Source organism: Crinia signifera, chromosome 3 (assembly GCF_055691185.1).
Source record: "Crinia signifera chromosome 3, ASM5569118v1, whole genome shotgun sequence".
In the NCBI taxonomy this organism is placed as follows: domain Eukaryota; kingdom Metazoa; phylum Chordata; class Amphibia; order Anura; family Myobatrachidae; genus Crinia; species Crinia signifera.
In genome coordinates, this window is record NC_139219.1 from 312,549,311 (window position 1) to 312,576,927 (window position 27,617).

A 27,617-nucleotide genomic window follows, 5' to 3' on the forward strand; every position below is an offset into this window, starting at 1 on the left:
CGCCGCCCCTCGCGGGCTCGCTGCGCTCGCCACGCTTCGGGTTGACGTTGATAGTGGGGGTGGTGCACTATGAAAAATGGCATTTGGGGGCATTTCACTACTTTAATACACATTTCAATGCATTCTGATGCATTTCAGTGCAAAATCGGGTGCCATCGCATCGCATCGGATGCCATCGTATGGCATCCGATGCGATCGCATACGATTTTTGAGCTAAAATGGCTCAAAAATCGGTAAAACATCGTATCGCATCGATGGCATACAATGCCATGCGATGTTTTACCGATTTTTCACCATTTTTGCTCAAAAATCGGTAAAACATCGTATCGCATCGTATGACATCGTATGCCACTACATATGGCATACGATGTTATCCGATGTTTTACCGATTTTTGACCATTTTTGCTCAAAAATCGGTAAAACATCGTATCGCATCGTATGACATCGTATGCCACTACATATGGCATACGATGTCATGCGATTTTTGAGCAAAAATGCTCAAAAATCGGTAAAACATCGTATCGCATCGTATGACATCGTATGCCACTACATATGGCATACGATGCCATGCGATGGCATACGATTTTTGAGCAAAAATGCTCAAAAATCGGTAAAACATCGCATCGCATCGTATGCCACTACATATGGCATACGATGCCATACGATGGGAGCCGTGATACTCCACAAGTACCGCAATGTCTTCTAGTAAGTTATTCAAAAATAGTCCACATATTCTTAGATTAATTAGCATCATGGTCATATTTAACCCATTAAGAATAATAAACTGCCCTAAAATAGTCCAACAGAATTACCAGATGATAGGTTAGGACATTTTCTTACATAAACAGCAGCGCTAAGTCTCAGTTCAATAAGCTGTCTACATAGGCTGAATACCGTCACTGATCTTCAAGGGCATTCCTAAGAATGATGCTATTAGGTTTCCTAAGAATGATGCTATTAGGTTTCCATTATTGTTTATTGAAACTTAATACTATATATAGTACAAGTATCCGCAGGGGAATCCCAAGTGAAATGGATTTGTTGTGCTCCTGTTTTGCAGATGAATTGAGCAGCGCCAGACAATCACAGAGAGAAGAATGAGAGAGCAGTCAAACTTTGAATGTTCACAGCAATAAACCAATCAGAGCCACAGAATGTTCACAAGATGACACAAATCTGTAGCCAATCACAGCATTATAGTCTTCAGAGCTCTAGAACAGTGGTTCCCAACCTGGAGTACACAGCAGACCGGGTGCACTACAGCAGACAGCGACACCCCAGGCAGGGAAGAGGAACTGCACAGGTTTTCAAACATGGCGGGTGCTAGAATGAACACTAGGAATACTCTCCCAGCAGAAATTCCAATGGCAATTTATCTGGACTTGCAAAACTATAAAGGGTTCCACGCCAGGGATCACCACTTTTTTGGATGGAAAATTGCAACAAGTTTTATCTGGACAAGCAAAACCAGAGCGGCAGCTCCGCCCAGCCAGCACCCCGCGTCCAAACCACAGCTCCGCCCAGCCAGCACCACAGATCGGAAACCACAGCTCTGCCTAGTCAGCATCCCATGTCGGAACGACAGCTCTGCCCAGCCAGTGCCACATGTCAGACCCACAGATCTGTGAAGCCAGCGCCCCGTGTTATATCCATAGAGCACCCTAGTACACTGTCTCTAGCTGTGCCCAATGCAGACAGCACATCGGAGCTGTGCCACAGACTAGGGCCCCGATTACCAATAACCCTTGCATAGATGAGAAGCACACAGGGGAGCTGCAAGGATAAAGCTATGCACCCAGAGAGATACAGCTGGGCATGGACAAGTTCAAAGTAAATTCATCTGAAGCTAGCAAACTTTTTAGATATTCCAAATATTTGAGTTATTTTCCCTTTTACCTGTACTCTAATGCCCACAGCATGACCTTTCAACGCCTCACCCCCTCCACAGACTACTGGGAAACATTGGTTTGTATTAATATGCGAGAAGATAAGGAAAGGGGGGGGGGGGGGGGGGGGGGCTTACAATATATAACCATCTAGCGCAGGTATGGGGAACCTTTGGCCCTCCAGCTGTTGTTGAACTACACATCCCAGCATGCCCTGCAACAGTTTTAGCATGACCAAATAGCAAAATTGTAGCAGGGCATGCTGAATTACCTCAAAGGTCCCACTGTACAACAACAGTGTTTATTCTAAAACCCTGCACCTTTCAAATCCTATGCAGTTCCTCCTCTCTACCTGTTGTGCCACTCATTCCTTTGGAGCTTCTAGCACAGTCTGGTCTGTAACTCGGTGCTGAGATACATACCACACTCTCCGAGAAGCGACCCCTCCCCCATGCAGGAAGAGGAACTGCAGAGGTTTTAAAAAGGTGCCGGGTGCAAGAATGAACACTACGAATAACCAAAGTCCATGTCCACACCCAAAAACAGACAAATATAGCCCACTCTAGTGTAGAGGAATCGTCATTCCCATTCCCAAGCTCCCTCTGGCACATTCTCCTTTCCCTGAAAGAACATCCAAGATGGCGGAGGATCTGTGCCAGCCAGAGCTTGGAGTGTTTCTACGAAAAGAGTACCCACATACCCCTCCTCTTTTTTTCCACTTGCTGTTGAAACATTGTTGCAAAACAGTGTATAATAGAAGTACGCAGCATCTACATTTCAGACCCAACAGAACGACTTCCCTCAACCACAGAGCTCGCTGAAAGGAAAACCGCACACAAGATAGATCCTCCTGCTACTCCAACACAACACACCAGAGAGAGAGGCAAACACAGTGGGTTGGGACCCCAAATGTAGTCACAGAATTAAATCTGTTCCCCCTAGAGAGTCGGTAAAAGCCTATTTTGGGTTTCAGAACAATGGCATTCTGATATTTGGAATGAAAGATTAACAAACCAAACATAGAGCACCGCCACCTAATACTTTACATGACATCCTGCCTCACCTGTACTCCAGGCCTTCCAGAATGTGTTACCCCTTTTACACCAAGAAATAACCCAGGTCGGACCCAGGTCAGCATTGGTGTAAAAGGGGCCAACCCATGTCCAGTAACACTGGTCTCCTACCCAGGTCCTGACCAGGGTTGAACCTGGGTCATGGGCGGTGTAAATCATCCCAACCCAGGTTGGGACATCCGGGTAGTGCTGAAAGGATACCAGAAGTGCTGGACGCCTTTCCACAGTGCGCTACAGTGGCAAATGACAACAGCCAGGAAGGATACGGGCAGTGCACACAGAAATCATAATTGGATGCAGTATCATTTATTTTATTATTATTATTTTTTTTGGGGGGGGGGGCTGGGGGGAGCACATGGGAGATTTGGTCTGCTGCTGCTGCAGGGGAAGGTGCTGGCGAGAGCACATGGGTGATGCTGCACTTTTATACCGCTATGTGTGCTTGAGAACTGAATAAAACTTTTTGAAAAAATATTTTACAAAATAAACAAACCAACATTTTTCAATGCTAACTTGTCATGTCTTTTCATTTTTATTTTAAATCATTGATGGAAGGTTGGCTGGCAGTTTATCAGTCCTAAAATTGACAATTTTAATGTCATCCATAGGGAAAAGCAGTGCTGACCCAGGTTCAGTGTAAATGGCGCCGACCTGGGTCACAGTGCTGTGTAAATGGGGTATGATGCTGGGTCCAACCCTGGAAACTCCTGTGTTCAAAGACCAGGGTACGACCAGGGATTTTGGTGTAAAAGGGGTATTACATACAGTAACTGCATTCCGGACGTAAACATCCTGTACTCTATACATGACCAGATATTCTGACCCACCTGTACCCAAGGCCTTACAGTGTCCTGCTTCTCCTGTATGCCAGATATTACAGCCTGTCCTGCCTCACATGTACCCCGGCAGTGGCGTAACTTCAAATCTTGAGCCCCCCCCGCCAAAAGTTTCTTTGCGCCCCCCCCCCCCGCTGCCCGCCCACCAGCCATACTTACATACATAGGAGTCCGGCTGTCAGCGATGCGGGCAGCGGGTGGGAGCCGGGCTGTCATCGGTGCGGGTGGGAGCTGGGATGCCTGTCAGCGCTGCGGTGGTCCCGGCTCCCGTCCTGGCTTCATTCTGATATGAAGAACGGACCCTCACAAAATGTCTGCCCCCATACAGCAGACAGTTTCAGAGAACTGACGCTGTATGGGGGCGGACATTTTATAATGGTCCGTCTCCATAGGCTCAGAATGAAGCCAGGACGGGAGCCGGGACCACCGCAGCGCTGACAGGTAAAGCTGCGGTGCATATGGGGGAGGCGGGGGAGCAGGCAGGCATTACAATAGCACCGCAGCCACCCGGCGCCCGCACTTACACTGCGCCTCCCCGTGACCGCGGGGGCTGCGGTGCTATTGTTACGCCACTGTACCCCGGGCCTTACAGTGTCCTGCATCTCCTGTATACCAGATATTACAGCATGTCCTGCCTCACCTGTACCCCGGGCCTTACAGTGTCCTGCATCTCCTGTATACCAGATATTACAGAATGTCCTGCCTCACCTGTACCCCGGGCCTTACAGTGTCCTGCTTCTCCTGTATACCAGATATTACAGCATGTCCTGCCTCACCTGTACCCCGGGCCTTACAGTGTCCTGCTTCTCCTGTATACCAGATATTACAGCATGTCCTGCGTCACCTGTACCCCGGGCCTTACAGTGTCCTGCTTCTCCTGTATACCAGATATTACAGCCTGTCCTGCCTCACCTGTACCCCGGGCCTTACAGTGTCCTGCTTCTCCTGTATACCAGATATTACAGAATGTCCTGCCTCACCTGTACCCCGGGCCGTACAGTGTCCTGCTTCTCCTGTATACCAGATATTACAGCCTGTCCTGCCTCACCTGTACCCCGGGCCTTACAGTGTCCTGCTTCTCCTGTATACCAGATATTACAGCATGTCCTGCCTCACCTGTACCCCGGACCCTTACAGTGTCCTGCTTCTCCTGTATACCAGATATTACAGCATGTCCTGCCTCACCTGTACCCCGGGCCCTTACAGTGTCCTGCTTCTCCTGTATACCAGATATTACAGCATGTCCTGGCTCACCAGTACCCCATGCCGTACAGTGTCCTGCTTCTCCTGTATACCAGATATCACAGCCTGTCCTGCCTCACCTGTACCCCGGGCCTTACAGTGTCCTGCTTCTCCTGTATACCAGATATCACAGCATGTCCTGCCTCACCTGTACCCCGGGCCCTTACAGTGTCCTGCTTCTCCTGTATACCCGATATTACAGCATGTCATGCCTCACCTGTACCCCGGGCCGTACAGTGTCCTGCTTCTCCTGTATGCCAGATATTACAGCATGTCCTGCCTCACCTGTACCCCGGGCCTTACAGGGTCCTGCTTCTCCTGTATACCAGATATTACAGCATGTCCTGCCTCACCTGTACCCCGGGCCTTACAGTGTCCTGCTTCTCCTGTATACCAGATATTACAGCATGTCCTGCGTCACCTGTACCCCGGGCCTTACAGTGTCCTGCTTCTCCTGTATACCAGATATTACATCATGTCCTGCCTCACCTGTACCCCGGGCCATACAGTGTCCTGCTTCTCCTGTATACCAGATATTACAGCATGTCCTGTCTCACCTGTACCCCGAGCCGTACAGTGTCCTGCTTCTCCTATATACCAGATATTACAGCCTGTCCTGCCTCACCTGTACCCCGGGCCTTACAGTGTCCTGCTAATCCTGTATACCAGATATTACATCATGTCCTGCCTCACCTGTACCCCGGGCCTTACAGTGTCCTGCTTCTCCTGTATGCCAGATATTACAGCCTGTCCTGCCTCACCTGTACCCCGGGCCTTACAGTGTCCTGCTTCTCCTGTATGCCAGATATTACAGCATGTCCTGCCTCACCTGTACCCCGGGCCTTACAGGGTCTTGCTTCTCCTGTATGCCAGATATTACAGCCTGTCCTGCCTCACCTGTACCCCGGGCCTTACAGTGTCCTGCATCTCCTGTATACCAGATATTACAGCATGTCCTGCCTCACCTGTACCCCGGGCCTTACAGTGTCCTGCTTCTCCTGTATACCAGATATCACAGCATGTCCTGCCTCACCTGTACCCCGGGCCTTACAGTGTCCTGCTTCTCCTGTATACCAGATATCACAGCATGTCCTGCCTCACCTGTACCCCGGGCCTTACAGTGTCCTGCTTCTCCTGTATACCAGATATCACAGCATGTCCTGCCTCACCTGTACCCCGGGCCTTACAGTGTCCTGCTTCTCCTGTATACCAGATATCACAGCATGTCCTGCCTCACCTGTACCCCGGGCCTTACAGTGTCCTGCTTCTCCTGTATACCAGATATCACAGCCTGTCCTGCCTCACCTGTACCCTGGGCCTTACAGTGTCCTGCTACTCCTGTATACCAGATATTACATCATGTCCTGCCTCACCTGTACCCCGGGCCGTACAGTGTCCTGCTTCTCCTGTATACCAGATATTACAGCCTGTCCTGCCTCAACTGTACCCCGGGCCGTACAGTGTCCTGCTTCTCCTGTATACCAGATATTACAGCCTGTCCTGCCTCACATGTACCCCGGGCCTTACAGTGTCCTGCTTCTCCTGTATACCAGATATTACAGCATGTCCTGCCTCACCTGTACCCCGGGCATTAGTGTCCTGCTTCTCCTGTATACCAGATATTACAGCATGTCCTGCCTCACCTGTACCCCGGGCCGTACAGTGGCCTGCTTCTCCTGTATACCAGATATTACAGCATGTCCTGGCTCACCAGTACCCCATGCCGTACAGTGTCCTGCTTCTCCTGTATACCAGATATCACAGCATGTCCTGCCTCACCTGTACCCCGGGCCCTTACAGTGTCCTGCTTCTCCTGTATACCCGATATTACAGCATGTCATGCCTCACCTGTACCCCGGGCCTTACAGTGTCCTGCTTCTCCTGTATACCCGATATTACAGCATGTCATGCCTCACCTGTACCCCGAACCTTACAGTGTCCTGCTTCTCCTGTATACCAAATATTACAGCATGTTCTGCCTCACCTGTACCCCGGGCCGTACAGTGTCCTCCTTCTCCTGTATACCAGATATCACAGCATGTCCTGCCTCACCTGACCCCGGGCCTTACAGTGTCCTGCTCCTGTATACCAGATATTACAGCCTGTCCTGCCTCACCTGTACCCCGAACCTTACAGTGTCCTGCTTCTCCTGTATACCAGATATTACAGCATGTCCTGCCTCACCTGTACCCCGAACCTTACAGTGTCCTGCTTCTCCTGTATGCCAGATATTACAGCATGTCCTGCCTCACCTGTACCCCGGGACTTACAGCGTCCTGCTTCTCCTGAATAGCAGATATTACAGCATGTCCTGCCTCACCTGTACTCCGGACCTTACAGTGTCCTGCTTCTCCTGTATACCAGATATCACAGCCTGTCCTGCCTCACCTGTACCCCGGGCCTTACAGTGTCCTGCTTCTCCTGTATACCAGATATCACAGCATGTCCTGCCTAACCTGTACCCCAGGCCTTACAGTGTCCTGCTTCTCCTGTATACCAGATATCACAGCATGTCCTGCCTCACCTGTAACCCGGGCCTTACAGTGTCCTGCTTCTCCTGTATGCCAGATATTACAGCCTGTCCTGCCTCACCTGTACCCCGGGCCGTACAGTGTCCTGCTTCTCCTGTATGCCAGATATTACAGCATGTCCTGCCTCACCTGTACCCCGGGCCTTACAGTGTCCTGCTTCTCCTGTATACCAGATATCACAGCATGTCCTGCCTCACCTGTACCCCGGGCCTTACAGTGTCCTGCTTCTCCTGTATACCAGATATTACAGCATGTCCTGCCTCACCTGTACCCCGGGCCTTACAGTGTCCTGCTTCTCCTGTATACCAGATATTACAGCATGTCCTGCCTCACCTGTACCCCGGGCCTTACAGTGTCCTCCTTCTCCTGTATACCAGATATTACAGCATGTCCTGCCTAACCTGTACCCCAGGCCTTACAGTGTCCTGCTTCTCCTGTATACCAGATATCACAGCATGTCCTGCCTCACCTGTAACCCGGGCCTTACAGTGTCCTGCTTCTCCTGTATGCCAGATATTACAGCCTGTCCTGCCTCACCTGTACCCCGGGCCGTACAGTGTCCTGCTTCTCCTGTATGCCAGATATTACAGCATGTCCTGCCTCACCTGTACCCCGGGCCTTACAGTGTCCTGCTTCTCCTGTATACCAGATATCACAGCATGTCCTGCCTCACCTGTACCCCGGGCCTTACAGTGTCCTGCTTCTCCTGTATGCCAGATATTACAGCATGTCCTGCCTCACCTGTACCCCGGGCCTTACAGTGTCCTGCTTCTCCTGTATACCAGATATTACAGCATGTCCTGCCTCACCTGTACCCCGGGCCTTACAGTGTCCTGCTTCTCCTGTATACCAGATATCACAGCATGTCCTGCCTCACCTGTACTCCGAACCTTACAGTGTCCTGCTTCTCCTGTATACCAGATATCACAGCATGTCCTGCCTCACCTGTACCCCGGGCCTTACAGTGTCCTGCTTCTCCTGTATACCAGATATCACAGCCTGTCCTGCCTCACCTATACCCCGGACCTTACAGTGTCCTGCATCTCCTGTATACCAGATATTACAGCATGTCCTGCCTCACCTGTACTCCGAACCTTACAGTGTCCTGCTTCTCCTGTATACCAGATATCACAGCATGTCCTGCCTCACCTGTACCCCGGACCTTACAGTGTCCTGCTACTCCTGTATACCAGATATCACAGCCTGTCCTGCCTCACCTATACCCCGGACCTTACAGTGTCCTGCATCTCCTGTATACCAGATATTACAGCATGTCCTGCCTCACCTGTACCCTGGGCCTTTACAGTGGAATACATTTTAAAATTCAACATATGTTCAGCAGCCATACATCCCTAATCTGATCAGCGTAGAGACCACATCCCTACATTCGCTAAGAACTATAATGCCCTTGTACACATGTAACAAAGCAGAAACGGTCAGCAGAACATAAAGGTAGTACTTTAAGTAGAACAGAATAATTCAGGTTCCACTGAGACTCTTTATTCAATTGCACTGAACAAATGAACTGCACTGAACACAGATATCAGGACTCTGCCCCCATTTAGCTCACTGTCATGTTCTCCTGCCAGACAAGTGCTCCGTGTACGATACAAACACATACTGCAAATCTCTCTAAATAAACCAACGCGGGCACAAAGCCAATGCACAGGAATGAAGTGGCAGAGCTATGCAGCCGGGCGTGACTATATAATCAACAGCAAGTAGGCGGAATTAAATTGTCAGCAACCAATGCTGAGGCAGACTGGCTTTATCTGATAGTAAGGAACATACACGTTCCTTACCCAGTAGTTTGGTAGCTGCATACAGTGTATATGTGCATTAGCATTTCTCTACACAGTGCAAAAATAGATTTTCCATACTTAACAATTCCTTAAACCAGCGGTTCCCAACCAAATTTTTCTCTCACATACCCTTAATTAGGCTTTTCATTCATGAGTACCCCTCCTCTGAATTTGAAATATCCACAGTACTTTCGAGTGGAGTGGAAGTGGGCGTTACGTGTGTCCTTATATTAGGGAGTTGCGGAGGAGTAGTGTGCTTTCAGGAATCGGTCCCCCTGTGTTTGGCCGCTGGTGGTGTGCTGTCTCCAGGATTCCCGCTAACGCCTGTAGTATTAATGCCGCTGCTTCCTCCACCCGTATCAGCGTTGACCAGATGATCCCTGGTGTTTGAGGGCAGCGCCGGCAGCTCCCAGTGGATTGCTGGTCGGGCACAAGGAGACGCTGATGGCACTGCAGACAGAACTAGAAGCGGAACAACGTGGTTCATCTCCATGGCGGTGGGAGACTTCTTCCTCCATTACCAATATTCTTTTCATGAACCCTCAACCGGTCTGCAGCGTACCCCAGGTTGGGAACCACTGTTCTATTGTATTCAATTGCTCTGATTCCTGTTTTCCTTACTCGTGTATGTTCTCTGTAACTTGGCTCTGTGGCTCCCTTGCAGCGCCAAATAAATAAAGTTTAAGAACAATAATAATTCCACACTACAGTAATACAACATTTTATGGCCGATATTAAACGTGGGCTGCAGCGACCAGCAGCTCGGATGATAGTTGCAAACCTGGCATCAACGAACACCACATAAGCCTGTACACACAAACATCGCTGAAACATAAATAAGACTTCAAACATAACCGAAATGCTAATGATTTACATCAACAACACTTGTTACTTTTCATTACGATAACTCTCAATTGGTCACTTTTACATAAAAGCCTGGAAAAAGAAAAGATATCCAAGAGATTTGGTATTTTCTAAATTCTGACATAACAAAACCCATTTGAATCTTCGTTTTAACAATAACAACAAAATATTGTTTAATTTATACTTTAAATTACCAATTCTTATTAGGAAACAATAAAAAAAAAACTATTCTAACGAGAGCGAATCAGACTCATAATGGTGTAAATAACAGGTGCGCCTCCTCCTGGGGAATTTAAAACCACAGGATGCAATTAACAGCTATTGATGTAGCTCAGTGGTTCGCAAACTCGGTCATCACCCAACAGGTGCACTCATTACTCACCAACACATTTTAAAAGATCCACAGGTGGAGCTAATTATTTCACTAATGGAAACAAAGATGGGTTGGGCTGAAGCGCTGCCTCCAAGTGTAATGGTGTAATAATGAGGAGAGGTGATTTGTACACATTTGGACACAAGGCATTCAGCACCTCACATCAAGAAACATCCCCTGCAGACCAAGAACAACGGCGAAGTCTCCTCCGGCGCGAGTCGAGCGCACCGGTATCGTCTGACGTCACTCCGGGGATCAACGCTGATCTCGCGAGATCTGAGACCCGGAAGTCGCGTCCAGACCGACGCCAGTGAAACCGGGCAGGCACACACCAACCAACGGGGACCCGAGCGCTGCGGCTGCAGCGTCACCCCAGACCCACGGACAGGCTCCCCCATCTAGCGCGGCTGCGCACACAGAGGGGTAGAGCCCAACTCAGCAGGAGCACGGAAGGATATTCCGGCCACAGGACACACAGGGTAAGAAGCGAGCAAGCGGGACGCCGCACCTCGCTGAATCCCAATACGTACCTTACACTCCTGCATACCTTAAGCACTTGGTGCAAGATATACCACACTTCTGCGAACTTAAGCACATTTGTGCCAGACTGTACCACCTTGACCCAGAAAACTGTCACTACTTGACTGCCTAAAGAGACATAAGCCCAGTTGGGCTTATGGTTTAAAGGGGTCCGTTGACGCCCTCATTCCCCTCGGGGCTCTTAAACAGTGACAGACGGACGGGTATTTACCTTGGAGAAAAGACATTCCAGTTACGACTGGAAATAGCCTTTTCCCATCACGCATGCCATATTTTACAGTGATATTTGCACATTTCTCAAATAAAAGCATCTATTTATCTTACAAATCACCTCTCCTCATTATTACACCATTACACTTGGAGGCAGCGCTTCAGCCCAACCCATCTTTGTTTCCATTTATGACCCATAGGGGAAGCGGGTAACCCCTGAGGCTAAGCAGCGCCCAAAACATTAGCCACTCTAAGCGAGCGCAGTGTACACCCCAAACCGATATAATTAACCCCTTCCCGACATTTGACGTATATATACGTCATGGCCGGGAAGTACTTCCCGACACATGACGTATATATACGTCATGACTTCAAACTGTCACTGCGTCTAGAGACGCAGTGACAGAGGGACGATGTCTGCTGTCCCTGACAGCAGACATGTCCCTGCATGCCCAGGGGGGGCTGCGATGCCGCCCCCCCGTCGGCGATCGCTGTGATTGGCTGTTCAGTGTGAACAGCCATTCACAGCGTTTTCTGTGTCACCGGCGAATAACGTTCGCCGGTGACACGGGATCGGAGGTGATTGGTGCTGTAAAGTACAGCACCAATCACCGCGGGGTGTAAGGGTGACACTGGTGTCACCCCACCTCACCCCGCCCGCCCCCAAAGGCCGTGATTGGTTCGTCGGACCGACGGACCAATCACAGCCATGGAGGGGGGTTTAAACTAACGGTGACTGCACTGCAGACGCCATTCCGGTCTGGAATAGCGTGCAGTGCGGTCACCGTGCCCAGCTGCCGCCATATACTGACCAGAACCTTGCTAAATACTTACCTGATCACTGCCTGGATCTTGCTTCTTCTTGTGACATCCTGTGCTGTGTTGTGCTGTGTTGTGCTGCTGCGAGTTATTAGATAGAGAGATAGAGAGAGAGAGATAGAGAGAGATAGAGAGGCCTAGTGACAGAGACTGCTATATTTTGTGCTGCTGCAGTGTAATAGAGTTATAGATAGAGAGATAGAGAGAGATAGAGAGAGATAGAGAGAGATAGAGAGAGATAGAGAGAGATAGAGAGAGATAGAGAGAGATAGAGAGATAGTGACAGATTGTGTTATATATTTTTTATATAACTGACTGCTGCCCCCCCTTTTGTGCTGATCAGTATAAATTAACTGATCAGCAACTTTTTGGGGGCGCAGGTTTTTTTTTATATATATATATATATACCTGTCAGTGCTGCTGCTGCAGTGTCATAGAGTGATAGATAGTGAGAGATAGAGAGATAGAGAGATAGAGAGAGATAGTGACAGAGAGTGATAGAGACTGCTATATTTTGTGTCTGCTGCCCCCCTTTTGTGCACCCCCAGCAACTTTTTGGGGGTGCAGGGGTTATTTTTCATATATATAACTGTCAGTGCTGCTGCTGCAGTGTCATAGAGTGATAGATAGTGAGAGATAGAGAGATAGAGAGAGATAGTGACAGAGAGTGATAGAGAGTGCTAAATTTTGTGTCTGCTGCCCCCGCCTTTTGTGCTGATCAGCAACTTTTTGGGGGTGCAGAGGTTTTTTTTTTTATACATACCTGTCAGTTGCTGCCAGTTGCACTGTCAGTTGCACCAAAGGTTGTGCACCTGCTGCCCCTCACTGGTAATCAGTGTCGCATCACTGATCACCTTTTTTTTTTTTGTGGGTGCTGTGGGGTCTTTTTTAATTTTTTTTTTACACACACTGTGATTTTGTGGGTGTCCTGTGGCCACTGTGCGCTGATCAGTGACGTACATCACTGATCAGCTTTTTCGGCACAGGGTTGATCTATTTTTTTTTTTTTTGGATCAAATTCCTGTTGCCTTTGAGCGCTGTTCAGTGACGGACGTTACTGACCAACATCTGTGCTCAATTTTTGGCGCAGGACCTTTTTTTTTTTTTTTTAACCCCTTCAATTTTTTTTTTAACCCCTTCATTTTTTTTTTTTTTTAACCCCTTAAATTTTTTTTTTTTGTATAAAGTATTTTTTTTTTTTGTATAAAGTATTTTTTTTTTTTCTGCACTACATACACACTACACACTACATACCCCCCGGGTTGAAATAAAGTTTGTACCCCCCCCTACACTATACACGTGTTGAAACATTTCACTACCAGTAACACAAAAATAAAAATGGCATCCCAAATGTCATCCCAAATGTCATCCCAGTCATCCAGAAGAATGTATTCAGCGGAGGAGGTATATGCCATGCTTGCCTCTGACTCTGACACAGCCAGTGATGCAAGCGGGGAATTTGAAGGATTCGTCTTAAGCTCCTCTTCCTCCTCTGGTGATGAGGGACCCCCTCAAAGACGCCCCCGTAGAGCAGCTGAGACCCCCCCCCAATAATTGATCTCGTATGGACCCCACCACCAGACAATTTTGAGCCCCAGGTTCCTGAGTTTTTGGCCATGCCAGGAATCCAATTTGATTCCACAGGTCTCAGAGAAATTGACTTTTTCAAATTATTTTTCTCTGATGATTTTATAAATTTAATGGTGGACCAAACTAATTTATATGCCCAGCAGTTTATTGCTCAAAACCCCACGTCATCATTTGCTAGGTGGACCCCTGTAGATGCAGTAGAGATGATGACGTTTTGGGGTCTGGTGTTTCATATGGGCATAGTAAAAAAGCCAGAAATTAGGCAATATTGGAGTACAGATGTTCTGTACAGCACCCCATTTTACCGTATGGCCATGCCCCGGGCTCGATTTGAGACGATCCTTAAATTTTTGCATTACAACGATAATGCACAGTGCCCACCCAGAGATGATCCCACCTTTGACCGGCTATTCAAAGTCAGGCCGGTCATTGATCATTTCAGTGCCAAATTTGAAGAGATGTACATCCCAGATAAATTCATTTGCATAGACGAGTCCCTTATACATTTTAAAGGAAGGGTTAAATTCCGCCAGTACCTTCCCAGTAAGAGGGCAAGGTATGGCATAAAAATGTATAAGCTGTGTGAAAGCACCTCAGGGTACACTCACAGGTTTAGGGTATATGAATGGAAGGATTCAAGAATTGAACCGCCAGAATGCCCCCCCTCCCTCGTAGGTGTTAGTGGAAAAATTGTCTGGGATTTAGTGCACCCCTTCCTGGATAAAGGTTATCACCTCTATGTGGATAACTTTTACACTAGCATCCCCCTGTTTAAGGCCCTTGGTTCAAGAGGTACAGCAGCTTGCGGTACTGTGCGCAAGAACCAAAGAGGCCTCCCAAAAACGCACATTGCCCAAGTAATGAGAAGGGGTGAAAGCAGGGGAATATGCACCGAAAATATGTTGTTGGTCAAATATAAGGACAAGAGGGATGTCCTTATACTGACAACAATTCACGGAGACAGTACCACCTCCGTCCCTGTACGAGGTACCAGTACCCACACCTCAAAACCTAATTGTATCCTGGATTACAATAGGTACATGGGCGGAGTGGATCTTTAAGCCGTACAGTGCCCTGCGGAAAACAAAAATCTGGTACAAGAAGCTGGCCGTGTATATCATCCAGATGGCACTGTATAACGCTTACGTGCTATTCCGTTCTACCGGCCAGAGGGGGACATTTATGCACTTTCAAGAGGAAGTCATAAAGGGCCTAATATTTGGGAACCAGCAGGCAGAGGGCCCCAGTACTTCTAGTACTGGCCCCCGTATTGTACCAGGGCAGCATTTTCCGAACGAAATCCCCTCCACTGCAAGAAAGGGCAGGACACAAAAAAGGTGCAAAGTTTGCTATAAAAAGGGAATAAGAAAGGAAACTATTTTCCACTGTGAAACTTGCCCCGACAAACCCGGCCTATGTATAAAGGAGTGTTTTAAAATATACCACACATCTATGGATTATTAGGTTCATCATTTCACCGTGCTTCGGGGGTCTTGCTAATGCCACATAGCACCCACCAACATTCCACCAGAATCTGAGCTGCAAAATCCAAAAATCACTCCTTCCCTTCTGAGTCCTGCCATGCACCCAACTGGTATTTTTTGGTCACATATGAGGCATTGCCGTACTCGGGAGAAATTGGGGCACAGATTTTGGGGTGCTTTTTCTCCTTTATACCTTCTGAAAATGAAAAATTTTGAGCCAGAACTGCATTTTTGTGTAAAAAAAAAATGTAATTTTTCATTTTCACTGCCCAGTTGTACCACAATTGGTGAAACCCCTGGGGGTTTGAAATGTACACTATACCCCTAGATGAATTCCCTGAGGGGTGTAGTTTGCAAAATGGGGTCACTTGTGGGGGGGTTCCACTGTATTGGTGCTTGGGGGGTCTTGCTAATGCGACATAGCACCCACCAAAATTCCACCAGAATCTGAGCTGCAAAATCCAAAAATCACTCCTTCCCTTCTGAGTCCTGCCATGCACCCAAATGGTATTTTTTGGTCACATGTGAGGCATTGCCGTACTCGGGAGAAATTGGGGCACAGATTTTGGGGTGCTTTTTCTCCTTCATACCTTCTGAAAATGAAAAATTTTGAGCCAGAACTGCATTTTTGTGTAAAAAAATGTAATTTTTCATTTTCACTGCCCAGTTGTATCAAAATTGGTGAAACCCCTGGGGGTTTGAAATGTACACTATACCCCTAGATGAATTCCCTGAGGGGTGTAGTTTACAAAATGGGGTCACTTGTTGGGGGGTTCCACTGTATTGGTGCTTGGGGGGTCTTGCTAATGCGACATAGCACCCACCAAAATTCCACCAGAATCTGAGCTGCAAAATCCAAAAATCACTCCTTCCCTTCTGAGTCCTGCCATGCACCCAAATGGTATTTTTTGGTCACATGTGAGGCATTGCCGTACTCGGGAGAAATTGGGGCACAGATTTTGGGGTGCTTTTTCTCCTTCATACCTTCTGAAAATGAAAAATTGAGCCAGAACTGCATTTTTGTGTAAAAAAATGTAATTTTTCATTTTCACTGCCCAGTTGTATCAAAATTGGTGAAACCCCTGGGGGTTTGAAATGTACACTATACCCCTAGATGAATTCCCTGAGGGGTGTAGTTTGCAAAATGGGGTCACTTGTGGGGGGGTTCCACTGTATTGGTGCTTGGGGGGTCTTGCTAATGCCACATAGCACCCACCAACATTCCACCAGAATCTGAGCTGCAAAATCCAAAAATCACTCCTTCCCTTCTGAGTCCTGCCATGCACCCAACTGGTATTTTTTGGTCACATATGAGGCATTGCCATACTCGGGAGAAATTGGGGCACAGATTTTGGGGTGCTTTTTCTCCTTCATACCTTCTGAAAATGAAAAATTTTGAGCCAGAACTGCATTTTTGTGTAAAAAAATGTAATTTTTCATTTTCACTGCCCAGTTGTACCACAATTGGTGAAACCCCTGGGGGTTTGAAATGTACACTATACCCCTAGATGAATTCCCTGAGGGGTGTAGTTTGCAAAATGGTGTCACTTGTGGGGGGGTTCCACTGTATTGGTGCTTGGGGGGTCTTGCTAATGCGACATAGCACCCACCAAAATTCCACCAGAATCTGAGCTGCAAAATCCAAAAATCACTCCTTCCCTTCTGAGTCCTGCCATGCACCCAAATGGTATTTTTTGGTCACATGTGAGGCATTGCCGTACTCGGGAGAAATTGGGGCACAGATTTTGGGGTGCTTTTTCTCCTTCATACCTTCTGAAAATGAAAAATTTTGAGCCAGAACTGCATTTTTGTGTAAAAAAATGTAATTTTTCATTTTCACTGCCCAGTTGTATCAAAATTGGTGAAACCCCTGGGGGTTTGAAATGTACACTATACCCCTAGATGAATTCCCTGAGGGGTGTAGTTTGCAAAATGGGGTCACTTGTGGGGGGGTTCCACTGTATTGGTGCTTGGGGGGTCTTGCTAATGCGACATAGCACCCACCAAAATTCCACCAGAATCTGAGCTGCAAAATCCAAAAATCACTCCTTCCCTTCTGAGTCCTGCCATGCACCCAAATGGTATTTTTTGGTCACATGTGAGGCATTGCCGTACTCGGGAGAAACTGTGGCACAGATTTTGGGGTGCTTTTTCTCCTTCATACCTTCTGAAAATGAAAAATTTTGAGCCAGAACTGCATTTTTGTGTAAAAAAATGTAATTTTTCATTTTCACTGCCCAGTTGTATCAAAATTGGTGAAACCCCTGGGGGTTTGAAATGTACACTATACCCCTAGATGAATTCCCTGAGGGGTGTAGTTTGCAAAATGGGGTCACTTGTGGGGGGGTTCCACTGTATTGGTGCTTGGGGGGGTCTTGCTAATGCGACATAGCACCCACCAAAATTCCACCAGAATCTGAGCTGCAAAATCCAAAAATCACTCCTTCCCTTCTGAGTCCTGCCATGCACCCAAATGGTATTTTTTGGTCACATGTGAGGCATTGCCGTACTCGGGAGAAATTGGGGCACAGATTTTGGGGTGCTTTGTCTCCTTCATTCCTTGTGAAAATGAAAAATTTTAAGCCAGAACTGCATTTTTGTGTAAAAAATGTAATTTTGCATTTGCACAGCCCAGTTGTATCAAAATTGGTGAAACCCCTGGGGGTTTGAAATGTACACTATACCCCTAGATGAATTCCCTGAGGGGTGTAGTTTGCAAAATGGGGTCACTTGTGGGGGGGTTCCACTGTATTGGTGCTTGGGGGGTCTTGCTAATGCGACATAGCACCCACCAAAATTCCACCAGAATCTGAGCTGCAAAATCCAAAAATCACTCCTTCCCTTCTGAGTCCTGCCATGCACCCAAATGGTATTTTTCGGTCACATGTGAGGCATTGCCGTACTCGGGAGAAATTGGGGCACAGATTTTGGGGTGCTTTTTCTCCTTCATACCTTCTGAAAATGAAAAATTTTGAGCCAGAACTGCATTTTTGTGTAAAAAAATGTAATTTTTCATTTTCACTGCCCAGTTGTATCAAAATTGGTGAAACCCCTGGGGGTTTGAAATGTACACTATACCCCTAGATGAATTCCCTGAGGGGTGTAGTTTGCAAAATGGGGTCACTTGTGGGGGGGTTCCACTGTATTGGTGCTTGGGGGGTCTTGCTAATGCGACATAGCACCCACCAACATTCCACCAGAATCTGAGCTGCAAAATCCAAAAATCACTCCTTCCTTTCTGAGTCCTGCCATGCACCCAAATGGTATTTTTTGGTCACATGTGAGGCATTGCTGTACTCGGGAGAAATTGGGGCACAGATTTTGGGGTGCTTTTTCTCCTTCATACCTTCGGAAAATGAAAAATTTTGAGCCAGAACTGCATTTTTGTGTAAAAAATTTAATTTTTCATTTTCACTGCCCAGTTGTACCACAATTGGTGAAACCCCTGGGGGTTTGAAATGTACACTATACCCCTAGATGAATTCCCTGAGGGGTGTAGTTTGCAAAATGGGGTCACTTGTGGGGGGGTTCCTAAATTTTAGCATCTTATGGTGCCTAGAAACCTACATGGTGCCTAAAAAATAATCTCATAAAAAAGAGGCTCCAAAATCAAGTAGGTGCTCCTTCTATTATGAAGCCTGTGGTTTGGTCAACGTGCACACTAGGGCCACATATAGGATATTTATGAAAACAAAAGAATTGGGGGAATCAATTTTTAGTCACATTTCTCTAGTAAAATGTACTGTGTTCCTTAGAAAAATGTATTAAAATTGCAAATCTGCAAAAAAAATGAAATTTTGAAATTTCACCTACACTTTGTTTTAATTCCTGTGAAACACCTAAAGGGTTAACAAACTTCCAAAATGCTGTTTTGAATACTGTGAGGGGTGCAGTTTTTGAAATGGTATCATTTATGGGGGTGTCTCACATACAAGTCCCTCAAAGTCACATCAGAACTGAACTGGTCCCTAAAAAAATCTGTGTTTGAAATTTTCTTGAAAATTTGAGAATTTGCTATTCATATTGTAAGCCTCCTAGTGTCCAAAAAAATTAAAAGGAAGTTGAAATAATGATGGAAACATAAAGTAGACATATGGTCTATGTTAGTTATTAACTATTTTGAGTGGTATGATTATTTGTCTCACAAGCAGAAAATTTAACATTTTGCAAATTGCTAAATTTTCCATTTTTTTACGACATTTTGGTATTTTTCACAAAAAAACACAGACTGTATCGACCCAAATTTACCACTAACTTGAAGTACAATGTGTCACGAAAAAACAATCTCAAAATCACTGGGATAAGTAAAAGCAAAAAAAAGTTATCCCCACTTAAGTGATACATGTCAGATTTGAAAAAAAGGGCTCTGTCAGGAACGCAAAAACTGGCTCTGTCAGGAAGGGGTTAATTCACTAGTAATTCTGTGAGGAGACCTGCTAAACATGCGCTGTGTGGGGTCCTGAGGACCGACTTTGAGTACCTGTGGTGTACATACCTCCAACCATGACCCTCTCCAGGAGGGACACAATGCTCTGTTTCTGGACTTCTCCCTTAATTTATGATTGCCATCAACTGTGTTGAAGCGCCTTTCTTATCTGTTAAACTGTGTGAAACAGGTGATGACAATCATAAATTAAGAGGGAAGTCCAGAAACAGAGCATTCTGTCCCTCCTGGAAAAGGGTCATGTTGGGCGGTATGGATGTAGCTGATTGGATGAATCACGCAAGAGTCAACCAATCATTCGTTGTGGAAATGTTGGTCTGAGAACAATATCCTTCATAGCGCTTTCCTTTAAATTGCAACAGCCATTCCGGTATATGTGTGCAGTACAGGATACGTACGTACAGAGGCGAATGTCTAGCTAGGCAATTCTGCATAATTAGACGTCTCTTTGTCACAACAAATATAAATAAATAAAAGGACATCTGTGTGTTAGCGAATCATTAACTGAAGCAGGAATAACACAACATTATAGCACCTGTTACACCGTTATGTGTACATCATTGAGGACACATCACAAGACACAGATAACACAGAAACGTGGGTAAAGATTTCCTCACCATTCAAGGCCGTGGGAAAGTGAGGCATGGTGTTCCGCAGCATGTCTCCTTAGCTCCGGGCCATCTGCAAACACAACACACAAACAGGGTCTTGTTAATAATGCAGCCGGGCAGACAGGGGAGCATGGGCCCTGCTGTGCACAGAGAATGCCGCTTCCTAATGACTGACTCTCCCTACAGGAAGACAATGACAGGGCAGCCGCTGTGGGTGAAGGGGGCTGGGAGAGGTCACTCGGTGCACTGGATGGTAGGCACCACACAGCTAGTGTACAGAGCTGAGCTGGTGGCTACGGCTGACTTGGCAGGATAACATTCTGTGCCCAATCTCTGCACTGTACATGAGAATACCTGTGCCTCGGGTCACGCAGGTGGTTAATGGAACACTCAGAATACAAATTAAATGCAAACAGCTACATGTAAAACTTTTAAAGAGGCGAAAATGTTGCCACTGTAAACGACCTGAAGGCACCAACGTATCATAAATTAGGAGTTCAGTAAATATTGTGGTTTAGCACTGGGAAGATTTTGTCACGACTTTGCCGATTCAGAGCGACCTATACAGGGCCAGGTTAAGTTCCTTAAAATTAAAAGGACATATACATAAATTAAAGGACATACATAAAAATGGACAGACATCATAAGGTTATGAAAGGTAGCTCACAAAATATTAATAGTTAAATAAAGTTACTTGCCTAATGGGAAATAGTATATAGTACTAGTTGAGTATCTGTAGCATCACATTTGTGGGTTCGATTATAGTCTATTTTTGTTCTTAGAAATTAAGGCTATTCAGTGCGAGAAATTGCCAAGAAAATGAACATTTTCTACAACGGTGTGTACTACTCCTTTCAGAGAACAGAATAAACAGGCTCTAACCAGAGTAGAAAGAGAAGTGCGAGGCCCCGATGCACAACTGTACAAGACAACAAGTACATTAGAGTCTCTAGTTTGACAAATAGATGCATCGCAGGTCCTCAACTGGCAGCTTCATTAAATGGTACCCGCAAAAAGCCAGTGTCAATGTCTACAGTGAAGAGGTGACTCCGGCTGGCCTTCTAGGTAGAGTGGTAAAAAAAGAGCCATATCTGGGACTGGCCAATAATAGGAAAAAGATTAATATGGGCAAAAGAACACAAACATTGGACAGAGGAAGGTTGGAAAAAAAGTGTTATGCACAGGAGTGCCCAAGCGGTTTAGGGGCAGGTGAGTGACATCAGCTCCGGCCTCGATCAGGCTGATTCCATCGCAGCCTCCGAGTAAGTCCAGGGCTTATCACAGGCTGTACGCAGTGAAAAAATTTGATCGTGAGTGAGCTGCGAGTAAATAGGTACCTTTTTGCTGGAATGCGACATCTTCGCTACCCATTTACAGGCCTGCGAAGGCTTGTGGGATTACACACTGGCTGCGTGGCGGCTAACTATTTGCATGGTGATTGCACGGCGCTTCTAAGGCGCTGCTGTGAATTCAGGTCTGAATTAGGCCCTTTACACTGTGACATTATAGTAACATGAATAAATTAGGAGTGCAATAAAAAGGACAGTTTAATATTCATTTAATTTCATGAAAATGGGTGTTTCAACACATCCATATTATAAGCCTGTACATGAGATCTATATCTCAATTTAAACAATGGTGCGCACCACCCGCAGGTGCAGTCAGTGGTGAGGAGAAACGGTGCAGGAGATCATTACAGCTGCTTTCAACGCCAAAGCCGCCCAGTGTGCATGGCCTGGTGATGAGCTCCCACATCATCGCTGCCGGTGTCTGCTGGCTTTACCAGAAGATTGAACGGCTTTCCATAGCGCCCCGCTATGAAAAGTCCGGTACTCTTTACCTAGCACGGCGCCCACGATTTTGATCGTGGTCATCGCAGGTAAAAAAAAAAAATCGCTGCCATCACGGGCAGCGCAGCGAGCCACCGAGCTCCGCGAGGGGACGCGTTTACCTGTGAAGGTATGCTCGCCACGCTTCGGGCTCGGTGGCTCGCTGCGCTCGCCACATTTTCTATTCTCAACTCCACGCCGACGTGGATAGTGCGGGTATGAAAAGGTCGTAGGACGTGTACCGCCGCCGCTCGCCACGCTTCGGGTTCATGTTGATCGTTGGGCGGCGTTAACAATTGTGGGGGCCATTTCACACTTCAGGGTGGCTATTTGGCCTCTGTGGGCCATTTAACATTGTTTCCTATGGAAAAATCGGGTCAATTGAGGCATTGAACAGGAAAATCGGGTCAATTGAGACATTTAACATTGTTCCCTATGGGAAATCGCGGGCATCGCGTCGGTCGCATCACACCCGATTTTTTAGTGCATTCAATGCCCGCGATGGTCGCGCTGGGCGCCCTTCTAGGTAAAGAGTACCGAAAGTTCTTCACCCTTGTGTTAATTGCTGGGCACAGGGAAAAAAACAAAAAATCACTTAGTGTGTATGGACCTCAACATCTGGGGGACAATAGATTTCTGAGGAATACAGAAGCTATCTTTATCTCTGTCCCATTTGCAGACTACAGAGTTTATTGTTGTTTCCGCACAAACATTTCCCAGCAGGACGATTATATATACTAGGTAAAATCCAGTCAAAATGACGGCTAGCAATGTACTTTCACTTTGAGCTGTGAGAGTTTTTGACCCACAAACTCTCCACCCCCACCCCATCCTATCTGTCATTACAGCTCCCTCTCTCCAGATCCAGCGAGTTTGAAACAGACCAGTGTCCCTGCAAAATTTGCTTTCACTTTCTGTTAGGACCTGTTAGTGGCCTCTAGTGGTCAGTGGTGGTACTTCACCTCACAGAGGCCTTTTTTTATATATAGATATTGACAAAAACATGAACAAATCATGTCGACCTTTGGACCCTGTCGACCAATAGTGGTCGACTATATGACTGTCGACCTAGAGTCAATCTATCATGAGTCCGGATACCGCCCTTATTTGGGAGTCTCCCGGACATTCTCAGAGTGCCCACACACAATCCATTTCACCCTACGATGCGATGAGACCGCGACACTACGAACCGACAACACTGCGGAGGCCTCTGGCCCCTAATGATAGGCTGACTACGGGTATATTTAAAGTAATTAAAGCAAAACGTTGAAGAGAGCATAAAGCGAAGCCTTTGTCCCGGCAGCCGGTTGCATTCTCAGAGTGGGTGGGAAGCAGCTGGTCTATGTGTGGGGACGGGGATGTGCGATGACATAGTGGCTCACAGAAACAAAAGGCAAATACAGAACTCTCCATCAAAACACAACCCGAGCCGATTGTTCTACTGCCGGCATGAGGCCAGGAAATCCGCCAGCGTCACAGAACCCAGTTATACTATGCTGAGCCCAGAGCTCTCCGTCTGATCAGACGCCATAATAACATCATAATATTAATGGAAGGCAGGACAACAAGAGGACATATCTGAGAACGAGGAAAAGTAATAGAAGAGTTCCAAAAATGAGCAAGGAGAAAATGAAGGTTCTACGGAGGGTGAAGGAGATACGTGGTCAGGGAAGAACGCCTGGAAGCAATTACAGAGATAAAAGTTGAATGGCGCCCATACGGGCGATGGTCGCATGCGTTTTGAACATGGGCCGAATGCGATTCTGACCAACTTTCTATTCGAATTTGACTACATAAAAATCAAATAGAAAGTTAGTCAGAATCGTGCCGTGTGTACGCAGGATAACAGCTAAAGGTGAGGGCAAAGTCTTTATACAAAAAGATATAAGCACAGTAAAATATCCAACACTCACAACCAGTCGGGAAAGTAATCATACTCCCTGATCTGCAACATTCGGATTCTAGTCTATGTCTTCCTAGAGAGTAGGATCAGTCGGATCAGGTCATATTCCTATAAATAGCCGTGCATAGTACAAACAGTGGCAGCATCCATCGTAACAAACACGGAAGAGGATAGGAAGTCGCTCCAGGAGGATATAAGGAAATGGTAAAGTCGGGCAAAGGTTACACTATAAAAGGAGAAAACCGGGGCATAAATGACACAGATGAAGGATGGCCTAATTTATATGTATATTTATATCTAAGGATCATACCAACATTTGCCCTGTAACGCATCATGCCCAGAACTGAGCAGGTACTGATAGGAAGAAAGACAAGGGCCCTTATTCAGATCTGAACGCAGTACAAATTTGTTCTAAAAATGGGCAAAACCATGTGCACTGCAGGTGGGGCAGATGTAACATGTGCATAGAGAGTTAAATTTGTGTGGGTTGTGTTAATACTGAAATCTAAATTGCAGTGTAAAAATAATGCAGCCAGTATTTACCCTGCACAGAAACAAAATAACTCACACAAATCTAACTCTCTCTATACAGGTTACATCTGCCCCACCTGCAGTGCACATGTTTTTTCCCATTTTGAGAACAAATTTGTACTGTGATCAGATCTGAATAAGGGCCAAGTTCTCCAACAGCACAGAAATGGATACCATACTGTGAGGAGACACCGCTGCCATCGCAAGTGGTCCCTGTCCTCTCTTGGACTTGATTAATGAGTGGACTGGATATAATAATAAGATGGCAATATTTTGCTTCAAATATTAAATAGTATTATCGGGGCATCCCAGGAATCAATCTGCAATGAAGACAGCCAGGAAGGATTATTTGTCATATACGGCCACTAGGTCTACAAGCATTAGGTCGACACCACTAGGTCGATATGACTGAAGGTCGACAGGGGGTTTTTGCATTTTTTGGGGAACCGACATGTGCCAACAGGCGGTATATTATGCCCTACCATCCACTAGGGCGTGGTAGGAGAATAAAATAGTGTGCGGAGCGTAGCGAGGCACCGAGCCCGAAGACTGTCAACCTTCAGTCATCTCAACCTAATGCTTGTAGACCAAGTTGCTGTCTATCCAATGATCCCATTCCGATTATTTTACTATAATTACAAGGAAAATAAATAAATAAATCTTCTGCTCATTGCCGGTGTCTGTTCTACATTCATCCCGATAGACTGACTTAGAACTTGATTTTAAGTCAGGTCATTTTTGTCCAGTTAATTTCTAATGGGCCAGTAACCCAGCGTCACTGTCCAGTCAGAGTTATAAACCCTACAACATACAAATGGCGCATTAATGCAGATAGGGAGGGAGGACTGTGCTCACCAAAGCTTACACTCTAAAGCAGGTTTTCCATCTCCAGTCCTTAAGGAACCCTAATAGTGTATGGTTCCCACATACTTCCTGCAGGGGGCGCTCGTGTATCCGACAGTATCTCGGACACTAGTTATTTCACATGAGCAGGGCAATAATCGCCCTGTACCAGCATGTGACACCATGACCAGCCACCTGGACCAGGAAGAAGCTGTGCAGCGGCCCTCTAGGCTGCCGTGTGCCTACAAGCCAAGTCCAGATGCCTCTGGGTGCTGCCACCCATCGCCAACCCATCATTTCTGTGGGTATATACGCCTAGGAAAGGATTATACTGTACATTGTAAGCAGCATGTTTATTACTTATAAATGGGTATCTATTGGTCGACAGTCAAAAGCAGACACATGAAAAAAGGTTGACGTAGTCAAAAGATTTTTCACCGTTTTTTTGTCTGACGACACAGGTCGACACGGGCTCTGTGCTGCTTTTGGCAGGCTATTATATTCTCCCTCTGTACCCACTGGGATGGTAAATTATAAAAAAGACCCCAAAGATATACAGGAGGGCAGGGGTCACTGGCTCCATCCAATTTAGGTCAACATGCATCGGGGGAAATTTACTAAGATGTGTATTCTACTTCACATGTGATTGTTGCTATGGGCAACCAATCAAATCCTGTCTACTATATTCTAGAGGGTGCTAAATAAATAAGTAGATTCTGATTGGTTGCCCATAGCAACATCACATGTGAAGTAGAATATACATCGTAGTAAATTTCACCTATTGTGTTGATGGCTGACGGTAGATGGGGCTTATGTCGACATCTGGAAAAAAATCAAAATGGCTTAGGTCAGGCATGTCCAACGTTGGCCCTCCAGATGTTTTGAAACTACACATCCCAGCATGCTTTGCCACAGTTTTGCTATTAGAGAATGCTAAAACTATTGCAAAGCATGCTGGGATGTGTAGTTTCAAAACATCTGGAGGGCCAACGTTGGACATGCCTGGCTTAGGTCAACAGGGTTGGAAGGTCGACATGAGCATTAGGGAAACAATGGCAAGGTCAACAGATCGATACGACATAGTCGACATGATACACTCGGCACACTATTCTATTCTCCCACCATGCCCTAGTGGATAGTAGGGCATGAAATACCGCCTGATGGCATGTCAACCTTTTGACTGTCGACCTTGCCATTGATGACCTAATGCTTGTGTCGAACTTCCAACCCTGTTAACCTCCAGTGGTGCAGACAACGCCGTATATGAGCTACACTGAGGAGGCTCCTGTGCGGCACATGGAGAAATAACGGACGTATGACTAATGACAGGAAGCCGGATCCCCATGGTACGAGGCAGGTGGATATGGGAACCGGCAGCCACACATCATATAGCCAGAAGCCAGCCTGATAAGGATCAGTGATGCTCTGCAGCGCTGCGTGTGACCAGTCAGGTCTGAGCTGCACACATCACTGGCCTCAGGGACCATCCTCAATCGTCACATATCATGTAAAGTACCTAGGTGATATTTTATGCAACAGGTGTTACTAATAACTAGCCAATCAGCTACAGTTATAGGGCACTGCAGGATATCGCCACCAGCAACTGAGAAGGCCTTACCTCAGGTGACAAAGCAGTGATTTCCTAGGCTACCCCACCTAAAACGGTCCAGCCTTGTAACACACTACCCATTATTGGGGAGTCTTCGCTACCTATATTACAGGCGCATCTCTGAAAACGACCGTGGATTGCCAAGATCCATCCGCGATCTCGACAATCCACGGACGTTTTCGGCAAAACAGGCCCGACTGCTTTTAAAGTCGGGTCCGTTCTGACGAGCTACCGCTTTAATGCTGTCGGGAATGACAGCACTGAACAGGCACCCGTTGCTATTTCCCCCGGACCCCCCAACAGTGCACGTTTTCCAGGTCACCCGGCAGGTGCACTCATTATTATCTGAAACATTTTAAAAAGATCACAGGTGGAGGTAATTATTTCACCTGTGATTCTGTGTGGAGACCTGGAAAACGGGCACTGTTGGGGGGGTCGTGAGGACCGATGTTGAGAACCACTGCTCTATTGCATCCTAGAAAATGATAGGCCATATCTGAGTGGTTGCTATGGGCAACATCACCTGTCTTTAGAGGCATCCCCGATCCCAAGGATGCATTGCACGGGTGACATCATGACGTCATCCACGCAATTCAT

At 46.6% G+C, this 27,617-nt stretch overlaps 1 protein-coding gene across 4 annotated transcripts in view; it reads right to left on the reverse strand.

The window, feature by feature from the left end:
* The window catches only part of ITSN2 (intersectin 2), a 164,756-nt gene that overhangs the window by 116,248 nt on the left and 20,891 nt on the right, over positions 1 to 27,617 (reverse strand). For all 4 annotated transcript variants that reach the window (XM_083178639.1, XM_083178637.1, XM_083178638.1 and 1 more), the window contains exon 2: positions 20,312 to 20,375. In XM_083178639.1, the coding sequence (XP_083034765.1) occupies positions 20,312 to 20,354 (43 nt within the window). In that variant the 5' untranslated portion in view covers positions 20,355 to 20,375. The remainder of the gene's footprint in view (positions 1 to 20,311; positions 20,376 to 27,617) is intronic.